The sequence below is a fragment of the Aulonocara stuartgranti genome (genome assembly GCF_965226115.1).
Source record: "Aulonocara stuartgranti genome assembly, chromosome: 14".
Classification (NCBI taxonomy): domain Eukaryota; kingdom Metazoa; phylum Chordata; class Actinopteri; order Cichliformes; family Cichlidae; genus Aulonocara; species Aulonocara stuartgranti.
This window is the reverse complement of record NC_138950.1, coordinates 16,650,648-16,671,565: the sequence shown is the minus strand read 5'-3', so window position 1 is coordinate 16,671,565 and position 20,918 is coordinate 16,650,648. Positions and strand designations below refer to the sequence as shown.

Genomic DNA, 20,918 nt, shown 5'->3' with positions numbered 1-20,918 from the left:
ACACCCCTCACATATTATTGTACCATCTTCTCTAATCACGTTACTGCGAAAATTGGGCTCTGTTACACACCTTCCCTGCTGTGCTGAATGATAATTCGCTTACTTCTATTTCTTTTCTGGAAGAGAAATGGTGATGATGAAATTAACCCCCGGCCATGCCAGAGTCATAAAATAATGAAAAACCCACAATGCACTGCAGTAGCATAATGAGTGTTTGTGAAACGGGGCCCTCGAGTTTGACTACAGGCGACGGCAGAGGAATCGAGCAGCGGCCGAGCTAACAGTCCGCTCAACGTCCGCTCTGTTCCCATCCCATTTTTTATGCTAAAACACAGACACAGACACACACACACACACACCAACCACTGTGTATCCCTGTTTTCATTCCTTTGGGTCAAACCGCAGTGATCTCATCTCTCCATCAGGCAGTTTGTTATGTGTGTGTCCTAATAGCTGCTTCCCTTCCTCTTTGACTCTGTTTGTCTCTGGCAGAATCTCTCTCTCACACACACACATGCACACACTCGCACATTCTGTACACTCAGTCTCTCTTCACTGCTGACATACTTCCAATGAGGCTTCCTGTTCTGTCCTCCTATCATGCAATCTTTGCCTGTATCCTCACTAGCATCTCATAGATACACACATGGCATATACACTGAAACAACACACAGACACACTCACACCTATTCTGAGTACTGTGTGTCTGTTAACACCCTGTCAGAGAGCAATGAAAGTGACTTGGGGATACCAGTGCCTCTGGGAAATCCCCTCCGGGGTCAGGAGCAGCAGCCACTGCCCCGCTGTTGCCCTGGGGCTTGTCTGGTCCTCTCTCTGCATCTCCCCCTCCTCTCCAATAGCTAATCAAATGTTAAAGAGCTGCCTCATAGGGATGATCCCTTGGATATTTGTGGTGTCTCACAGCTCTGCAGAGCATTTTAGAGCCTCATTGTTTTTATCAATCCCACAAATTCCAACATCCAGTGGTTTTCTTTTGTTGTTTTTTTTGTTTTGTTTTTTTGGTGAAATAGCTCTCATAAATCACCTGTACACAACCTGCTCGGCACAAAATGGCAAGCACTAAAGTTAGTGATGCACTGGTGGGTAACTTGTCACATTAAACAGCTAAAAAAACAGATATTTTTCTTAGTGGGTGATGGAAAAAGAGCCAGACTCCATATGATGGTAATGTTGCTCCATAACTGCTCGATGTGTTAACAGGCGACTATTTGATTGAACTCGTGCCATATCAGCTTTGATGCTAATAATGTTAAGGAGTGTTTAGATTTATCTGCTGAATGTGGACACAGTTCCTCCTTCCCCAGATGTTTGGCACCCTTTGATTTCCCAGTGTCAGAACAGCAAACAAAAGAAAGTATTTCTTCCTTCCTTCCTCCCTCAGGTCAGTTGATCGAGCGAATCCTGCTCTCCTCCATGCTGAACCCCGGTGAACAGTGGCAGACTTACCGTTACCACGGACGCTCTTTCAGCCTGGAGTACCGACTTCGTTTCCGCTGTCACTCCAACTACTACGGACCCTTCTGCAACAAGTTCTGCCGAGCCCGCAATGACTTCGTCGGCCACTTCAACTGCGACCAAAGCGGCTCCAAGGTCTGCATGGAGGGCTGGACGGGGCCAGAGTGCAAAATAGGTAAGAAAAGGAACACAAAGGAGTCCACTGGTGTTTCCTCAAAGTTGTGCATTTGTTTGTGTGTGTATGTGTTTTTAAAAATCCAGTATTTGTCACTACCTCATTCAAATATTAACACATAATCATTTTCTTCCTTCAATCCTCAACAAGACAATGTTTTTGCCAAAAATGCTCCCTTAAATACTAAGTAGGTATTACTGTTACCATCAACAATGGTAGCAATTAAGTTATCCAGTAACAGGGGTACAGCATTAGAAAAATAAACCCAGGCTTAATGTTTGCTGCGATGGATTACACTACTAAAGCCTGTACTGGTGGGAAAAAAAACCCTTCAAATTCCTCAACACACAAACATATTTTGTAAACTGCCCAAATCAAAGAAGTCAACTAAAAATATTGGAGTCTGTCTCACACACACCCTGTGCAGGTTTGCCAGTTAATCACAGGGTCACAAAGACCCTTACTTCCACTTCAGAATCACTAATAATCTAACACACGTATCTTTGGAGTCTAGCAGGACTTATAAAAAGAAAAAAAATCCCACACAGATACAGGTTAGATCATGCAATCTTGACACAGAAAGGTCCCACCCAGCCAGGAGATACAAACACAGAGCCTTCTTGACCTAACCTGAAGTTAATCAAATTTTTCTTGAGATCGTCTTTGTTTTCCTGTCTAACTTTAGTCTTTGAAACTATTTAAAACTATTATTGTGATTAAGGTTTTGTGGATATGTCATCTAAATATTCACACACAGCTTTAATAGCAATCTACAAGGTGAGAACAGGCCTCATTAATAAGGAATAACCGCACACGTGCTTGTCTTAGTGTTAAAAAGACTTCAGGCCATTACACGGTTGCTCTCTGAAACAGTCCATCAGCAAAGACACGCTGGCTACCTTCTGTGGTGAGGGTGTGGAGGATTATTTTGTGTGACTCATCAACTGAGCGCCCTCACTCTGTGACCTCGGAGCGCTGCCATCATGTTGCAGCGGTTGAACTGAGTGAATGGAGGAAGCCAGAGTGGAAACCATGGGAACCCTGAAGGACACAGAGCTAGTTTAAGGACATCCTGCAACCCTGCCCATCTCACCCCTTTCTCACTTCATCTGACTTCCTCCTCGACACGACACTGATTGGACTGCAGGAAGGCAGGAAGCTCGCTCTGTTACCCCCTGCAGGTTACTGTTGATGATGAAGTTCAGGGCGTTTTCAGGGTTAATTAAAGGCATTTTTGACCCTGATATGATGTGGCAGATACTCTGACGCCATACACGCGTCTACTCCATAAAAAAACATTGTGTCATGGTATGATTCCAACCGTGTTTTGTTTTTTTGGCTTTGCAGCGGTGTGCAGGCAGGGCTGTCATCAAACCCACGGCTCTTGCGATGTACCTGGAGAATGCAAGTAAGTGTATACTTGTACCGATATAGAAAATTGGAAATATGAAATATTATTTTGACTGTTACAATATAAAAATTGAGTAGTGAAAACTTTAGTCAATACCAGAAGATGACAAAAAATGTGATTTTATATGAGCAGGTTAACTTTTTAAACCAAACCCTTCAGTCATTCATTCATAAATGGCCAGCCAAATTAATGGGAGTTTTTCTTTTAATATACACTAACCTTATGTTCAAAGCATTCTGGTTGGAACAAACAGCCAATCAGGAGAAAGGTGACTTAAATATGATGAATTGAGGGACTCTACCAAGTTCAATCCAAAAATAATGCACAAAGCTGTAAATACACAAACTTAGTTCCCCTGTAAGTCCAGCAGTAGTGTTGTGGGTGTAGATTTAGTGAAGCTATTACATTAGAGGGATCTATTCTCTCTACAGATAAATTAACTTCAGTTGTAAAGTGGGGCTGAATGTACACTATATCTACAAAACCTAAGGGGCCACCTACATTGCATTACACCTGCAGGAGCTGCTTGGCTATGCCATGAAGATCCTGGTGCTCAGTTTTTACACCCAGAGAAAGTCTGGAGCTCTGTTGTTGAGCCAGCTGTAGACTGACTCTACAGCTGGTGACCCCGCTCTGTAACTTTATGTGACTTTCTACTTTGTGACTGAGTCACTGTGCTCCTTAAAAGCTTCCACTTTGCAATAATACCACTTACAGTTGATCGTGGAACAACTAGGAGGGAAGAAATTTCACAACCTGACTTGTTGCAACGACTGCATCCTATTACAGTAACACACTGGAATTCAGTGAGCTCAAAGTTTAAGAGGAGTGGCTCAACACTTTAGTCCATATTGATCTGCACACCAATGAGCTCCCACGTAAGGATTTAATTTGTGCTGTGCAGCATTTTCAAGTAACAGCTTCTTCCACAGAAGTCTAATGAAGCAAATAAAATCATCATCGAAACATCCCTCCAGGATTTCTATAACTATCATAGCAACAGCAGCTTCATAATACAGATAATGAGATTCGTGGTTGTTCCAATCTGCCTCTCTGCTCATGTTTTCTTCTTCTTTTTCTTTTAGGTGTCAATATGGCTGGAAGGGTCAGCTGTGCGACCAGTGTATGACGTTCCCAGGCTGTGTGTATGGGAGCTGCACTGAACCTTGGCAGTGTGTGTGCGACGTCAACTGGGGAGGACTGCTGTGTGATAAAGGTCCGACATGTGACCCACTCCTTTTCTGTAGTAGAGAAGAAGAAAGTGTTTATGTGCGAGCGAGGGGGTTTCCACCCTTTTTTTCCAGTATCTCAGATATGCAACTGGAGTCGTTGGTGTTTAGGATACTGCGCTGGCTTGTAGACACACAGAGTGATCAATCACTAGGTAAATTTAACCACACAGCGTAGCAGGCACTATGAAATTAAAACCAAGTAAAAGTTTAGACAGAAACTCTTGGAAAAAGCGAGCCGACTAACTCTCAGCTGTCCAGCTTTACTTCTACTCAGTGACCTTTTTGCACAGTTATACAGAATTCATGATTATTCATAATTATTAATCTTATTTCTCTTATTTCTTTATGTCATGCTAAAGATACTTACTGTGTCACCTTTTTAAATTTTTGATTGTTTTCTGTATATGAACTCGTAGGTTTATAAGAGTTTGGATTCAGCAACACACTGATGGATCCTTTGTTGTCCACAAGAGCTTCCAAAGACTCATTTAACATAAAAACACAGTAGAAGACTACATCATACGTAAAGATGAAAGTGCTCTGCCGTGTATTGTATGTTGACCAATAACTCATCCTGTCTGTGTGGCTCTGAGACAAAGAGAGAGGCATTGTGTGTGCAGTCTTAGTGAGGCGTGGTTCTTCACACTTCTCTCCATGCATGATCTTCTGTATAAGATAAGATAAAAGTCCCCGAGGATTTCGAGCGTCAGTATTTTCCCACCAAACTGTAGCAAAGTTCGCCCAGCATTATCCCAGCATATGACTCCTACCTCTGTCCCAGTGTGGGAGCCTAACCAGTGCCCACGGGACAGCGTATTGTGCAGGAGAAAGGTGATAGCCTTGGGTAAGGTGAACGTGAGCGGGGCTGGGCTGGCTGCTTTTAACTAGGTGGGGTCTTAAGCTGTTTCTGCGCATTCAGAAAGGCTCTGTAAAGAGCTGCAGTGAGACAAAGAGGCCTTGGGCACCGAGGAAATGATTAAAGACAATGGAGGAACAAGCCCTGCAGCTACTGGCCTGCACAGTCAGCCCACAGAACAGACCTGGATACACCAGGTGTGTGTGTGTGTGTGTGTGTGTGTGTGTGTGTGTGTGTGTGTGTGTGTGTGTGTGTGTGTGTGTGTGTGTGTGTGTGTGTGTGTGTGTTCGCTGGATGTTTACCTGAAATAAAGTCAGACTAAGGCATCCTCATTCATTTTTCTATTCGCCCCTATGTCACTTTGTTTTTGCTGTGAGCTAAAATCTAAAAACTAAACGCAGCTTTTTGTGGGTTCAGATCTAAACTACTGTGGCACCCATCAGCCCTGTAAAAACGGCGGGACCTGTACGAACACAGAGCCCAACGAGTATCAGTGTGAGTGCCAGGAAGGCTTCAGAGGACGCAACTGTGACATCGGTGAGTCAACGTCAACAAACAGCAAAAGTGCTCTCAGTAATGTTTGTTTACACAAATGTAAGAGATGCACAGAGACTACTGAGTGCCACAAGGAGGAAATATCATAAATTGTTGGAGTTATTTAGAAAATTCCTACTTATAAGTAGTCTTTACATGCACACATGTTAACCCCAGTGTAACGTGTGACTCTACAAATTCATTCTTACTTCAACGTTTGTTTTCTAGTTTATTTATGTTATATTTGTATAAGCCATTCACATTTTTCCACAATATTGCTTGTCAAAGTTAATAACCGTTATGAGAGAAAAAAACTGCACCAGCTTTTCATTTACACTTTCCTCCCCTCCTTCCTCCCTTTAGTGGAACACGCGTGCTTGTCTTCCCCGTGTATGAACGGCGCGACCTGTGTGGAAGACCAAACAGGGTTCAGCTGCATCTGTAGCGAAGGCTGGACTGGACACACCTGCACAGATGGTGATTGTCGATGCTGCTCACATTCGTGTCTTACTGAGCTGAGGGGCCGGGGCGCTGTGAGATTGTCTGTGATTGGTTATTATTGGATCAAAGCCAGCGAGTGACTCTAATCAATGCAACAGAGGAAGTTAAATTAGCCTAAACATCTTTCCCTGTGTGTGTGTGTGTGTGTGTGTGTGTGTGTGTGTGTGTGTGTGTGTGTGTGTGTGTGTGTGTGTGTGTGTGGACGGGGGGAGAGGGAGGGGATGCAGGAATGCATTTGTATTTGTATCACTAGAACAATCAAGACCCTCTGTTGGAGCACTTATAATCAGCGATTGCATTAATATAAGCAGAGGTGGCACTGTGAATTATTACATGTTTTTTTGTTTCTTTTTTTAATGGCAGTAATTTGAAGGTATTTATTATCAGGTCTTTTACTCATGTGAGCTTTTTCCCATGTAATGTGATTACTTTAATCGCATAATTGGGAATTTGTGGAGTGACATCCGGTTCTCTTGCGATGTGCGTGAAAGTTAAAAAATAAGAAGTAGCAAAGTGTCTGCCAAGTGAATGTAAGCTGAGACTGCTGCTAAACACAAAAACAATACACAGTTGTGTTCTGGATTGGTGTGGCATTGTTGTTCTTGGCCTTATGTGGATGTCAGTTTACTGTACAGTAGTCTGATGTTTTTCCTAAAAATATGCAAAGCCAGACTGTCTTTACTTTAATCGCACAAAGACAAGAGCAGCCTTTAAGGGCGCTGTGACATGCAGTCTCCTCTAACACATGCTGAAGCGTTTATTCAGACTCAGATTCTGCTGGATAAACACGACATCGGGCTTTCTCTGCTTCTCCAGGTGTCAAACACGAAGAATCGGCCTGGGAAAGACTCCAATCTGATCCACTGGATGGCTTTGGAAAATATAACGAATGGCATAAATTCTGAATTTTGTAATGTATTTTTAGATGTTTTACAGCTTTTTTCTATCGGTGAATTGCACCTCTTTTCCTTTTATCAAGATGGGACAGAAATGAAATGTTAAATTAAACACCTTTACAGTGAGAGAAAGGGGACTTTTACTAGTCCAGCCCATTTCAGATCAAAGTGGCCTCACAATGTAAAATGAGTTTGACAACCTTGAGTTTAGAGGCACAGGTTTGGAGAAATATGAAGGATATAGTCAATTCAACTCAAAATTAGCACAGTAGCACATTTTAAACAACCACAGGTGGCCAAAATCCTATGAAAGATATACAAAACATACACTGTGTAGAATAGTTGTTAATTAAACAATTACAAATACTTAATTTAAAAAATTTTTTTTTTTTTAAATATTTTGATTTTACCTGTCTGTGGCTTGTTACAGCTGTGTGTTAGAGCTCAGTTTCATTTAAACGTAATCATTGTGACATGCAAATCAGGACAAGATGTAATTCTGCAATAGGGGTGCTGGTTTAGGTCACTCAGCTTACCCATATGTTGTAAAGCTAACACAGAGGCTCAGGTTTGCAGCTGGTCTCATTCCCAGCTTTCCCGTTATCTCGCCACTATTTTATTAACTCCATACAAAGGCTAAAAAGCACAAAAATATGAGAGCAAAAGCCATTCTGACATAAATGACAAAAGACAAATCCATTTTCAAATCTGTGCTCTGTTAGCTATAATTACAGCGGTGTGAAATGGACTTGGCAGCAAAAAAGGAGTAAGAATATAAAAAAAGATATTCATGTTCTGCATCAACCGAATGCACATAACTTCACTGCAGGGCTCCTTTCAGTGAGGCTAGTAGGATACATCTCAGGAGGGTGCCTGTTATCTATTTCGTGCTTACAGCATGTTGTCTGGAAAATAATTAGCCCAGTGAAAACCCAAACTCTGGTCTCCGGTTGTGTGGTTAGCGCAAGTTACCATGGTGAAAATAGAGGTGCCCCCCCCCCCCCTCTGATCTCCCATAAACACAGTTTTTCTTTTTCTTTTTGTGAGTATGAAAGATGTCAAATCATTAAACGTAACGGTTCATCCTTATATTCAGACACTGTCCCCCTTAAAAGAAAGACAGGCGGAGATATCTCCACTAACAATCACAAGTATGCATCAAGCTCAGAAATGCTGGATTGTATAGTTCCCATGATCCCAATCCTGTAATCTGGGCTTTCTCTGATGTTATCAGGGGATTTTTTTATTTTTTTGGGGGGGGGTTTGGGGTTATTTTTTTTGGGTTTATTTTTTCACTCATTATAGAAAGTTCCTTCACAGGCACAGAGGACCTGATGCCTCTTTGAATTGCTTAACATCATGGTTTGGTGTAATACAAGTAAACCACACTTAAATATATGTCTGTTTGTAGGTTAAATGTTTTAAAGACTGCGTTAGTTCCCGCTCACTCAGCCGCATACATTTTTTGATCTGCACGCGGCTAAAGGTCAAGCTGAGCAGAGCTGTCAGAACAGTCTGGGTTTCTTGGTCGTGTGGTCTGCAGTGTGTGTGTGTGTGTGTGTGTGTGTGGGTGGGTGGGTGGGTGTGCGTGACGGCAGGTGAGATTGGATCACACGGGTTATGGTCTTTCAGAGCTGTCTGTAAACAAGAACAGTTCCACATCCTCAGCTTTCACCTCGTGCAGGATAAACAGCGCTGTGGCATGTAAACAATTCAGCAGAAAGCATTTTTATCAAAGAGTGAGAGCAGAGGGATGAACGGGGGAATAAAAGTTTTGTTTATTTTTGCTCTTGTTGTTTGTTGCTCGCTTGATTAACAGTCAGAGAGGCGGCCTATCTCTGCAGGCTATGTGTTGTGCGGGGGGGGACTCTCCAGGGAACATACAGCAAGAAGATTGTTAGGCTTGCAAGGAATGACAACCAAAACCACAACATAGCTTTGTTTTCAGACTAGATTTATATATATAACCAATATTAATTAAAGGCTTCTTTGTTTGTTATGAATTCTCCGTCTCATTTTTGGAGATGTGCCGCTAACTTGGCAGGATTATTGTTGTTCGGGGTCAGGAAAATGGAAAATGGTTCTTCTGTAGGGTTAGGTAAATGAAAAAAGGTTATGAGAGAGACAGAGATATACACCACAGAGATATGCATGGGAAACGTTATGATGCCCTCTTTAAGTTATGCATGGTTAACCCCTAAGTGGGGAGCTTCTCTTTGTTTGAATGTGATGTTTTTCCTGTTTTAAATTCCTTGTCAGATGGGTAGAACCACACATGGCAGCCTCATTTTTATTTCTGTCCAACCCCCGGCTTTGCCATCCTTTCCCTTATTCAAATGCACTCCTTCCTTCCTCCTCTTTGGGAAAGATTTGAGATGATTGTATTCATCACTGTTTGCACAGAAACCAGAGCAGCAGAAAGAACAAAAACACGAAAGCATCCAAGCTTCCTCACACCAATACTACCCTTCAGATCACACATGCACAAGCTGCCTCCTTAATGTTCTCACTCACGCTCCTGTCACACAGGCCAGTAAGTTCATATATATTATTCTCTGTTTGTCTTCTCAGCGGTGAAGCAGTGTGATCGCAGCCCCTGTGGCCATGGAGCAACGTGTGAAGAAGCTCCTGGAGGTTATCGCTGCCTCTGTCCACCTGGATGGACCGGCAGGACGTGCCAGCTGGGTCAGTGGGTCATCGTATGCCTGCTCTTCTTTATCTTACTATAATACAACAAATTACTCTCTGTCTGCAAACTCCTCCCACACAATCAGGAGCTAAGCAATCAAACTTGGCACACAGGTATATCTTAGGCCCTTGAAGGTTCTTATCTATCCCGCCTACATGTTGCCTAGAAACCACATACCAATGGGCTAAAATTCCCTTTTCTTTAGCATTTATGCACCTCTATGTGTTGTTAGCTGCTGCCTTATCTGCCAAGGAGTCCTCAGAGCAGATTGATCTGCTTCTTTGATTTGACAAAGATTTTATTCATGGCAGAACCCTCCCTGTTTATCCGGGCCCACTTTGCATGTAAGGTGAATGTGTTGACCGCGACACCACAGCATCTCTGCACCTACAACACCTTAAAAAAAGCCACTGTACCAATTTCGTTTCGTAATAATGTCTAATTTCTATTTATAAAACTTGAATATTATGATATATTATGACTCCATCATGTTGCCTAGCAACCTCCTGGTTGGTATGTACTAGTGTTGTAAAGTTTGCATAAATATAGTCACTTTCAGCACAGGGCCAGTAGTAGTGGATAAATAAAAGAGTAATAGAACAAATAGTAAATCATGTTAGTGTTTATTGACTTTAGTTGGATTATATCACATTTTTGTTGAATTTCTTTTACTCAAACTGATCACAGTTCATGAAAATAATGACCAGGTTAATGGTACAAGGTCCAGTTAGTATCTGCTCATGGGCACCTGCTCTGTTGTTTCATATATGCGGAGACTCAGGTTTCCATTTTTTTGAGTACTTTAAGTGTTTTTAGTCTGTGAACTGAAGTGTTGTTGACTTCACAAAAGAGAAAATAGTCTTGACTGTTCTGGAGCTTTCAGCTGGTTATTTTTTGGGATCATCTGAGCAAAATGATGGACTAACATCCACATGTAGATGTGAACATCCACATGGCTGCATATTTGTTTTGAAACCTCCGACTTGTCCACAACAATTTATATTATAATGCACCAACTACACAAAAGAAGGGTAACAGGAATGACTACTCGGCCGTCAGTTCTCAGTAGAATATAATCTATGCTTTAGCCAAGCTTTCTTGTCATTTCTTTGAATAGTCTTCAGGACTAGTTTTCCAGGCTTCTTGAAGGACAAAGCTCTTCTTTGGATGTTGGCTGCCTTTTGTTCTGTTTCCTGTCAAGATGATCCCAAACTGCTCAAGTACTGTTGAAGGTCTGGGCTCAGGGGACTGATAGTGTACGACTGTGTTTTTTCAATCTTTTACTGCATGTGCAGTGTGTTTGGGATCATTGTCATGCCGAAAAATGAAGCTCCTGCCAATCAGATGCTTTTCGGATGGTATACCATGGTGGATCAAAATCTGACAAGATTGCCAACACTACTGGCTGAAATGCAGTCCCAAACTATGGGATGGCTGAAGACACTCACTGTTGTGCCTCTATCCTGACCTCCTCCGTACATGCCACTGATTTTTCCGTCCATTTCTTGGGTAATTTGGCATACCTCAGCCTTTTGTCCCTGTTTTTTCAAGTACAAGTGAAAAAAGTGTTGAAAATAGTTGGAAGATCTTTAAGAACTATTGGTCTGGCACCTTGGCTCAAAAAATATAAAGAAATGAGGGGTGGATTGAGACTTCTGCACAGTACTGTATGTGCATTTGACATCTTGACATCGTTGTCTTAAAAAACATTAAAATCTAATATTTTAAAAGGTTCAGGACTGCAATGCAAGTGTAAAAGTGTATTTTTATACTTTAGGGTGCAGAGATGATGTCTGCTAATGCTAAATCTGTACTTCTCCAGACAAGCTGCCATCACTGGGAATTAACCTGCACGGATATGTTTCGTTTGGGATCAGGATCTACAAGCTATTTGGGAAAAGTGTCACTAACAAGACAACTGATCAGAGATCCTTATTTTCAAAGGAAACTATTCATAGGAGTTTAAACAAAAATCCTCTGAGAACAAATTCAATCTGAGCTTGTTTTAAAAAGCTGGGAACGCTTGTGTTCCACTTGAAGCTAAATATGAATTTAAAGCGCAAATTAAAGAGGCAGAAAAGCCAGCAGCATGTTAATTTTCCCATCAACCCATGCTGCCTGAGAATCAGTAGTCTCTTAATGCACCGTCACGTCTCTTTGAGCTGCATTTGCTCATATTGACAAGCCTGCACCCAGAGGGTTGTTGTGTTAGATACTACAGCAGAGGGAGTATTGTATGGGCTCAGGTCAAACACACACGCACACACACACACACACACACACACACACACACACACACACACACACACACACACAGTATATATACACATGCTGGGCTTTGGGGTGATGAAGTAAAAACTGAGACATATTTCAGGATGACAGCCTCTCCTACTCCTCGGTGTTACAGCGATATGTCACTCTGACACTTGATGATCCTCCATAGTTCCACATCACGGGCCAATGGCTCACAGTACAACACACACACGTGCGCGCACACACACACACACAGTGTTTGGACACATGTTATAAAACTCTTTATAGCCTGAGCCTATGAGCAGAGCATCAGCAGCACCTGAAACAGTAAAAGTCAATTACACTTGCTGATCAGTTTCACTCGCTTATAGCTGATTTCTGCACCCCCATTTTCTCCCACAGCAGGATGGATCCTCAGGCTCTTACCATTGATAGCCTTTCCATATTCACACACACACCCCCACCTAAATCCTAATAGGCTTCTGGCTGACGGTAAATGGTTTAGATTACCTATAACTGACTCACTACTTCCTCTTTATTCATTGAGCATTTCTTTCTAATCCTCCTTCTATCTTTTTGGAGCCAAGCGCTCGAGGGCTCCTGGCTTCAACACTCCCAGAACAACAGAGGGTGGGAATAGGCACTGATAAACTTAAAGAAGCAGGGGGTTCTGTGCATAAACAAATAAGATGCTGCGAGGTTTTTGCTGACATGCATCTGCCCAGCAACTCTCCACTTCCAGGTTCAAGCACCCAGTGCAAAACTGAACTGTTTAAATGGTGGGTAAAGATCATTTGAACTCAGTGGGAGACATGCAGGATTTGATTTGATGGGTTTTGTGGGCTGTGCGACGCTTAGATGGAGGGATTTAGGTGATGTTTTATCTCACTGAATTAGTGCGGTGCTGTTTGTATGTTCTCCAACAAGGTTACGCTCAAATTTTGTTTTTATTAATATTGGTCTTCTGTTCTGAGGGAAAAGTACTGGCACAAACCAGGGCCACCTGAGACAGCTCTCTGCGTAATCCCCAAAATGATTTGTGTTGGAAACTGATTGTCAAACTGAATTACAGTCATTGATACAAATGAATAAAAAACACAGACATGTCCTCTGACATAAAAAAAAAAAAGACATGTTTCCCCAAAAGGATCAAAAAAACTAATCTGGGCTTTAAATGTTTCTCATCTCATCACCTTAATGAGATTTTATCTTAACAGGCTTCAAATGTTTAATTTCTTATTACTTAAATGTTGTGTTAACCTTTATCCAATCAACTGTCTTAGTGTGTTTTGTGTTTCTGATAGACAAAAACATATGTTTATATATCTGGAATCAGCCTTAAGTGGCTCCGTTTTTGATCCCCTCATGTTGCCTGTGCTTCCATTGTGTAAAAGTGATAATATATGCCCAGATATGTTTTTATATTATCAAAGTTAATAATTTTAATAACTTTTTGATTAGTAATTCAATAGAAGGCACTGAAAGCTGTAAACTGTGTGGGGTACTTTTAAGGAGGTATTTTATCAAAATGTAAATTTATAAAATGTTCTTTGTTTTTGTTTTTTTCAGACAACAATGAATGTGAGTCAAGTATCTGCATCCACGCCCGCTCTTGTCGCAACCTGATCGGAAGTTACCTGTGTGACTGCCTTCCTGGATGGACGGGGCCTAACTGTGACATCAGTAAGTGCACAAGGATGAAAAAAAGTAACGAGAAGAAGGAAAATCATTTTATAAGTAAAGAGAGAAGAGACAATCCTGCGACAGATAGTAAACCATGAAGAGCCGTTAAACAGCAGGTCTGACTCCCTGTGGGCTGGAAATCATTTTACTCCAGCTCCAGTTTCATCAATCATCCTTCACAGCGTATCACTGCAGTGCACTGAAAATGCAACAAACACTATGTAAAGGTCTCTTTTGGCTGTTCTCTCCTGTTGCTTTGTGCTAACTTTAGTCTCTTCTGCCTTCACTTTGAACATGTTTGATTACAAAGTTCATAGATATCATAGATATTCTGTGTTTGTGGGAGAAATTAATGTGGCATTCCTCGTTTCCCTGCAGGGAACAGCAGCTGTCAGGGTTTGTGTTTGAATGGTGGACGTTGTGAGGTAAGACTCCTGCCTGCCAATCTCTGTCTAATTTGCCTACAGTCTCTGCACCTGCTTCGTTGTTCTCGTCTTAAGTTTTTCACTACTCAGCATTCACATTATCTTGATCATTTTTCAGTATTTCAAGCAAAATATTGATATATAATATAATATTCAATATGAGCTTTTAGGCATGTCAGCAGGGGCGCCACAAAGGGGAGAGGGGGACCACCCCACCACACCATGTGCCACTCCAATATTTTAAGTGGCCCCCATATGGCCACCCCACTGAAAAAAGTCTGGAGGTGTCCCTGTATGTCAGACATTATTCAGTACAAAGTTTTGAAGCTGCTGTGCTTTAGGTTAACTTAAATGTTCTCTTAAATATTATTCTGCCTGTCGCAGATCCTCTGTAACCCTCCCCAGTGCTCTTTTCTTCATGTCACACATATAAATTACACACAGTTGTGGTCAGACGATTAGATACACTCATCATGGGCATGACTGTCATGGAAATTTGGGGCTTTTAAGGTTTTTTGAACTGTTCTTTTCCTGGGTTCAATCATTGTGCAACTGTTTGAATTTATTTTCTACTTTCTCTCATCCACAAGAGCTAAGATGTATACTTAATTAAATATTTTAATAAGTGGTACTGAAAATTAATTTGATAAGACAGAGGCCTGTTAACTTCTTGTTACTGATCATGATTGACTACAACTAGCCAACATAAAAAGAAAAAGCACTCACTGGACTGATGAATACTCACGACAATGGGAATGTCCACGGGAGTTAGTGAAGCTCTAAGGAGTCCACAGTGAAGTGAGTTTTACATTACCATGGATTAAGAGGGTGCCAACCAAGAAATAAGCCCCTGCTCCAAAATCAACACAAATCAAATGCTTTCTTTTAAAAAGTTGTATGGTCAAATAAAGGTTGAACCACAATCCCAGGAGATATGTTCTTCAGGTGTGAAGGCTTTTAAATCTAAGAACACCGTACCAGCTGTGAAGAATGGAGGTGGTAGCATCATGCTTTGGGGCTCTTCTGCCACAAGTGGTAATGGTATATTGGACAAAGTCGATGGAATAATGAAGAGGAAGAACGACCTGTGAATTCTTTAACTTTGCCTCAGATCAATAGCTAGATGGTTGAAAGTTGGACACAGTTGGGTCTTCCAACAGGACAATTATCCTAAGCACACATCAAAATTGGTTTTGGACTGGATAAAGCAGGCTGACATTAAGCTCCTGGAATGGAGTCCCCATTCCTAAAAGCCAGGTCTGTGCCAGGAGACCAACCAGTTTAAATGAACTCTATAAAATCTGCCAAGAAGAGTGGTCAAACTGTTGATGATTAACGAAAGTATTTGGTTGAGGTACAACTTGCTAAGTGAAATTAACCAAAATATTAATGGGGCTGTGTGCATATAGTTGAGCATGAGTGTATCAGAGAAAACCCAGAATTAAAGTCAAACCCAATTCCTGTTTTTAAAGTCATTAAAGATAGATGCTGTACAATCATCAGCCTGGAAAAAGAACAGTTCAAGGAAGTCATTAAAAGCACAAATTTACCATGACAGTCATGCCAGTAATGAGTGGCTGTGAACATCTGACCACAACTGTATATTCTGACCCATACAGGACCAGGTGTCAGGGTCCAGATGTGTGTGTCCACCTGGATTCTCTGGAAAACACTGCCAAAATCGCCAACGTCTGTGTGATAGCGCCCCCTGTCTGCACGGAGGGCAGTGTGTGGAGAAGGATGAAAGAACAGTCACCTGCAACTGCCCCACTGGATATTCTGGAAACTTCTGTGAGGTTGGAGAACCCAATTTAATCATTTTTTAAATAATTAAAACTAAATGGGTTTTTTTTTAGTTGAACTAATGTGTGAAGATAATTTCTAGTAAAAAAGATGAAACAGGCATACAAGGTAATATTAGATGTTACAGTCTCTAAATCAAAGACTCAAGGGAACCTAACATAATCTAGCCTAGAAAGCTGCTCATATTCAATATACTTTTAATAATGTAAATATGATTACTTACAAAGAATAAACATGAATGAGGAAAATGGAAAACTTGGCAAAAATAAACAAAAGAGGAAGAAGATCATGAAACAACCATACAAAGAGCCATCAGATTCCATTTTCCCCTAAACTAATATTAATAACCTAAAATAACAGAACCAAAATCGAAAACATGACTCAACCCATAAACAAAAGCAGCAGAACGACATCACCAGTGCTGACAACGATCAGGAGACGAGGTACTGAGATGCCAACCAGCAAGCTCCGTGCTCCACCTTTTCTAGCTGTATATGCATGCCAGTGACCCTTCTGCAGCCAATCAGAGTGAGAAATGTATCAGAGGTGAAAGCAAGTTAATGAGGATGACAGAAAGATCAGAGGAAGATAATAGATGTGTGGGTGCACAGAGAGCGTGCATGACATTAGAGAATATTTCAAAAGAGTAATCCAAAAATTGATATGATGGATTTAGAAAAATTGGGATTTTTAAAATTTAGTCTTTATCAGAAGTTCATGTTACACAATGGTAAAATATGTATTTAAACCTGTTCCAGAAAGACAAACTTGAATATTTACAGTGCTGAATGTACTGCAAAGGTAAATGAAAAGCACAGTAACAAACGCATTATGCAGCTAATCTCAAGTTCAATTGGTTGGGGCGACGCGCTGTCCACATATACACTGGTATTTGGTAAACATAGCTTTAGTCTATGGATTTCAGCCTTATGTCCACACATACAACAACTGAAATGAAGATTTAGATTTAGAACGTTATCTACTTTTATCTCTGTTTTGACATCAGACTGTGCGGTTCTATCGTCTGCAGCCTTCTGATTGGCCAACATTTATGTTGCATAGAACCTAATGTTGTGCCTTTTTCTTTTTCATGTGGATGGAGATATTTTACAAAACAAAAGCAGAAAATCACTTTTAAAAAAAAGTAATACATGGACATGGACCTGAGTATAAATAAAACAGGCGATGATATCATGAACAAATGTAGAACAAGCTTATAATTAAAAATAAAATACAGAATAAAAATGGATTGAAAACTATAGACAGCACATCAGATGTTATTATTTATACCAAGAATAAACATGATTCGAGCATGTATAGCCCTATCAGAAGTACATTAAAGAGTCCACAGAAGTAAAACTTTTTAACAAAAGCCAAACAGTAAATAAACGTTTTTATAATATTATAGAGCCCTCCTAGCTCCAAGTTTAATGCCGAAATTTGTTAACTGTAAAGTGATTAGTTGAAAATCTCAAGTAATTACGTAAAATAACAAATCTAAAATATTCAGGTTTATATATCCAGTGTCTTTAGTCTTTCAACTTTCAAGTTCATTTTTGTTTGTTTATTTATTTTTGTTTAACAATCCCTGCTGAGCTACAGGAGAAGTCACACTATTAGGAGGAAATTTTACACCAAAAAGTTTAAAAATGCTAAAACTTTAAAAAAAATAATTGGTTATAAATGAACATTTGAGTTTTAGCATTGAAAGTGAAGTAAGAAGAGTTCTTTTAAAGATCCAATCAGAAACTTCACTGGAGGTTAGAGAGAAGTGGATATATCTCTTAACTGTCTTATTGTTTTGTTTTTCCAATATTTCAGGTCGTGTTGGACTTGTGCAATCCCAACCCCTGTCAACAAGGCCTGCAGTGTCACATAATAGATGGCAGGAACACATGCATCTGTCCTGACGGTAACTATGGTGACGAGTGCATGAGCCTCAAAAATCCCTGCATTGGTCACCACTGTCAAGGTGAGACAAATACTTGTGCATCTTTAAACGTATAAAATCTTGATGAACTCTGGTCTGATCTTTGACGTCTCCACACCTGAAGGCGCCATGTCTGACTCAGCACACGGGGGCCTGAGCTTCTACATGATCCTGGTGGGAGTCTTAGCTCTGCTGACGGTCTGTGGCTGTGCCTCCTGTGCCTTCATCCTGTCCCACCTCCATCGGAAGCGGAAAAAGCAGCAGGCTGTCCCGCAGGAAGAAGGCATCAACAACCAGAGGGAGTTTGTCAACCTCATCAGAAACGTGGACCGTCCGGTGCCCCAGCTGCCCGCTGCCGCCCCTCTCACAAACCCTCCAGCCCCTGCCCCCGTCTCACGTTGCTACGAGGAGATTGAACTGACCCTACCACCCTCCCCGGCCCCTTCACACCCTTCCCCAGCACTAAAGCCAGCACATGCTGCCAAACTGGACATTTCAAACCAGGAGAGGGAGAAGTTGAACCGCCTCCACTATGCAGATAACCAAGAGCTGGAGGTCTGACCCCATGCTGACCTTTTAAAGCCCTGAGGAGCTGTTTTTTAAATTTACTTTGCGTCCTTAGCACTCTTTTGCTCACAGGACCCCTTCTCCAGTTACTTGCACTGTGTCGATGTTGCAGATATAAAAATTAAAGGTGACCCTCTGACCTTTATAAACACAGATGGCTGTGCTCAGACACCAGAGGAACAAAGGCTGCTAAGCGGAGGGGTCGAAAGAGCGTCGTCGCCATCGTCTTTGGACCTTCTTAACGGCCATGAAAAAGCAGCACAGGCATAAAGTTGAGCTGAAAGACTCAACAGTAAACTGAAAACTTAAAGACTTACAGACTTGCCTTTGAGTGCCTGTGAAACTGTCAAGAGTAAACAGAGGATCTTCCTCCATTTGAGTCCTGATACATTTCCTGTTCGGTGTTGCCATCTGACTGTTGTCCAAACCTCCACCGACAGAAAGGATCAGTGAACAGATGCCTATTTAACATTTTTTTTGTGTGTGTGGCTGTGTGTAAGTGTGTGTGAGAGTGAACAAAAGACTGGATATAGTTAGTTTTTGTGAGAGGGGAAACATTTCACTCTGCTTAGAGTGAAAGTGCATCCTCCTGAACCAAAGGCTTGCAAGCCTCCTGAGAACATTTTAAAAACTATACACTGATGCCTATTTTGTCATGTAATACTGCAGTTTGCCCGAGATGTATGGTTTTTATCATACTTGTGTGTAACATGGTTGTTTTTGTACATAAATAATATTGTACATATTGATGCCCTTTTTGTACTGTGATTCATTCTGGAAGTATCACTGTATTACTGTCCCCTGTTTTTCCCCTTATACTTTCCATTTGGAGCAACCAGCACATGTGGAATGTAATAAAAGTGCATTTACCAACTCTTTTATACCTTTTATTAAACACCAGGGTTTAGTTGTCCAAAATAATCCCTGTTAGCCAAAAGCTTAGGCTTCAGACAGCTCTAAACCCTCTGTTCCAGACAGTTTTCCCTTAGGTCTGAATAATGAGAGGAAGAGCAGACAACCCTAACATGGTCAACTGCTGTTCAGCTCTTCTGTTTTTGAGGGGCAGCTAATCAGAGGAAAGCTGGTATAAAGAGGGAGGAGCTAAAGATGACAAGATAAATGATTTAGGACTGTGAATAATGTAAAGCTGTGCTAGTCGATAATAACGCCTCAGTCTCTGTAGATCTGCTTTTGACCATAACCGTATATGTAACAAAAGGCACCCAAGCTTATTTTTAAGCTTTGGAATAGCAACATTAGTCTTAAATTACTTATATTTGTTTAAGAGTTATCAGTTCGTCTAGTTCCTTGTCTCCTTGTATGCATTTTTCAGATGTCACAACCAAGCTTTCTGTTTATAAATCACTGACAGAGTCCCATGAGAGGATCTTTCGTGTTGGAGCACAGGCACAATGACTAGGTCTGTAAGTCACCGTATACACAATGACTTTCACTAGTTTCCTTTTCTTTCTGATGCTGTCGGCGCCTGGAAAATATTGGAGACCACCTGACTGACCCCAGTTTTCCTAAAAAATAAATGTGTGGCTGCAAAAAAAAAAAAAACAGTAAGTTTCAAGAGCAGTGGGTTTGTGCAAACTGCTGGTCAAAATGCTGGAAACACTGGCAAATATTTACTTAAAGTTTCTGTTTTTAATGGGTCTGCAATGACTGAAGTTAAGTGTAACCATTTTTGCAGATATCAGACAGTCTATGTTGACCTAAATCATTACAGTAATGCATGCTGTGTGTTACTAAAATATAAAAAATTGTCAAGTGTAAGCAGCTCCAAGGTCACAGCATAGACATTTAATGTGCAAATAGATGTGACAGATGTGACCTCTGACCTGTGCAAACAGCGGTGGGCTGGAAATGAACATGGTTTCCTGTAACCATGCTGGTCATGAGGAAATGTAGAGAATAGAGTTTACACACACAAACGTAGCCGTATACATATACGTGCATATGTACAAGCCTCTTTCTGCACCTGCTGAGCAGGATGTCAAAGCCCAGCCAGCAGATTAGAAAGCTTCAGATTCAGCCAAGAGGTCACTGCCCCTCAGTGTGAAGGTGTTAAATGCTTGTCCTTAGGTTCTGTTATATATGCTTTCACAGTGCTGGATGGTTCTATTAACATGGACAAAGATAAAATATTGTGATCTGGTTGACAGCCAACTGTGAGCACAGAAGCCCAATCCACATCTCAATGTTAATGTCATTTTTTTCATATAGTACATTTAATTATTATTGTCGTAAAGTACTAAAACCTAACAAAGTCAAGTTTGCAAGAGAAATAAAATACAAGTTAAAACACACACACACACACACACACACACACACACACACACACACACACAGTTAGAGGTCTATTAGCATTATAGACACTGAGAAATGTTCCTGGGACTCAAACCTTTGTAGAAGGATTTAGAAGTGATCCTGTTTTGACTTCAGTACTGTGATGATATGTTCAGATTTCAGATGAAAGGACTC

At 41.1% G+C, this 20,918-nt stretch overlaps 1 protein-coding gene across 1 annotated transcript in view; it reads left to right on the top strand.

Moving 5' to 3' along the window:
• LOC309687318 (uncharacterized protein) overlaps positions 1-19,305 on the top strand; it is a 61,184-nt gene extending 41,879 nt beyond the window's left edge. The window contains exons 6-16 of the mRNA XM_082502181.1: positions 1,403-1,651; positions 2,999-3,059; positions 4,148-4,278; positions 5,568-5,687; positions 6,048-6,161; positions 9,653-9,766; positions 13,593-13,706; positions 14,085-14,131; positions 15,751-15,927; positions 17,756-17,906; positions 17,989-19,305. Of these exons, the coding sequence (XP_082358307.1) occupies positions 1,403-1,651; positions 2,999-3,059; positions 4,148-4,278; positions 5,568-5,687; positions 6,048-6,161; positions 9,653-9,766; positions 13,593-13,706; positions 14,085-14,131; positions 15,751-15,927; positions 17,756-17,906; positions 17,989-18,425 (1,715 nt within the window). The 3' untranslated portion in view covers positions 18,426-19,305. The remainder of the gene's footprint in view (positions 1-1,402; positions 1,652-2,998; positions 3,060-4,147; positions 4,279-5,567; positions 5,688-6,047; positions 6,162-9,652; positions 9,767-13,592; positions 13,707-14,084; positions 14,132-15,750; positions 15,928-17,755; positions 17,907-17,988) is intronic.
• Positions 19,306-20,918: the final 1,613 nt, after the last annotated feature.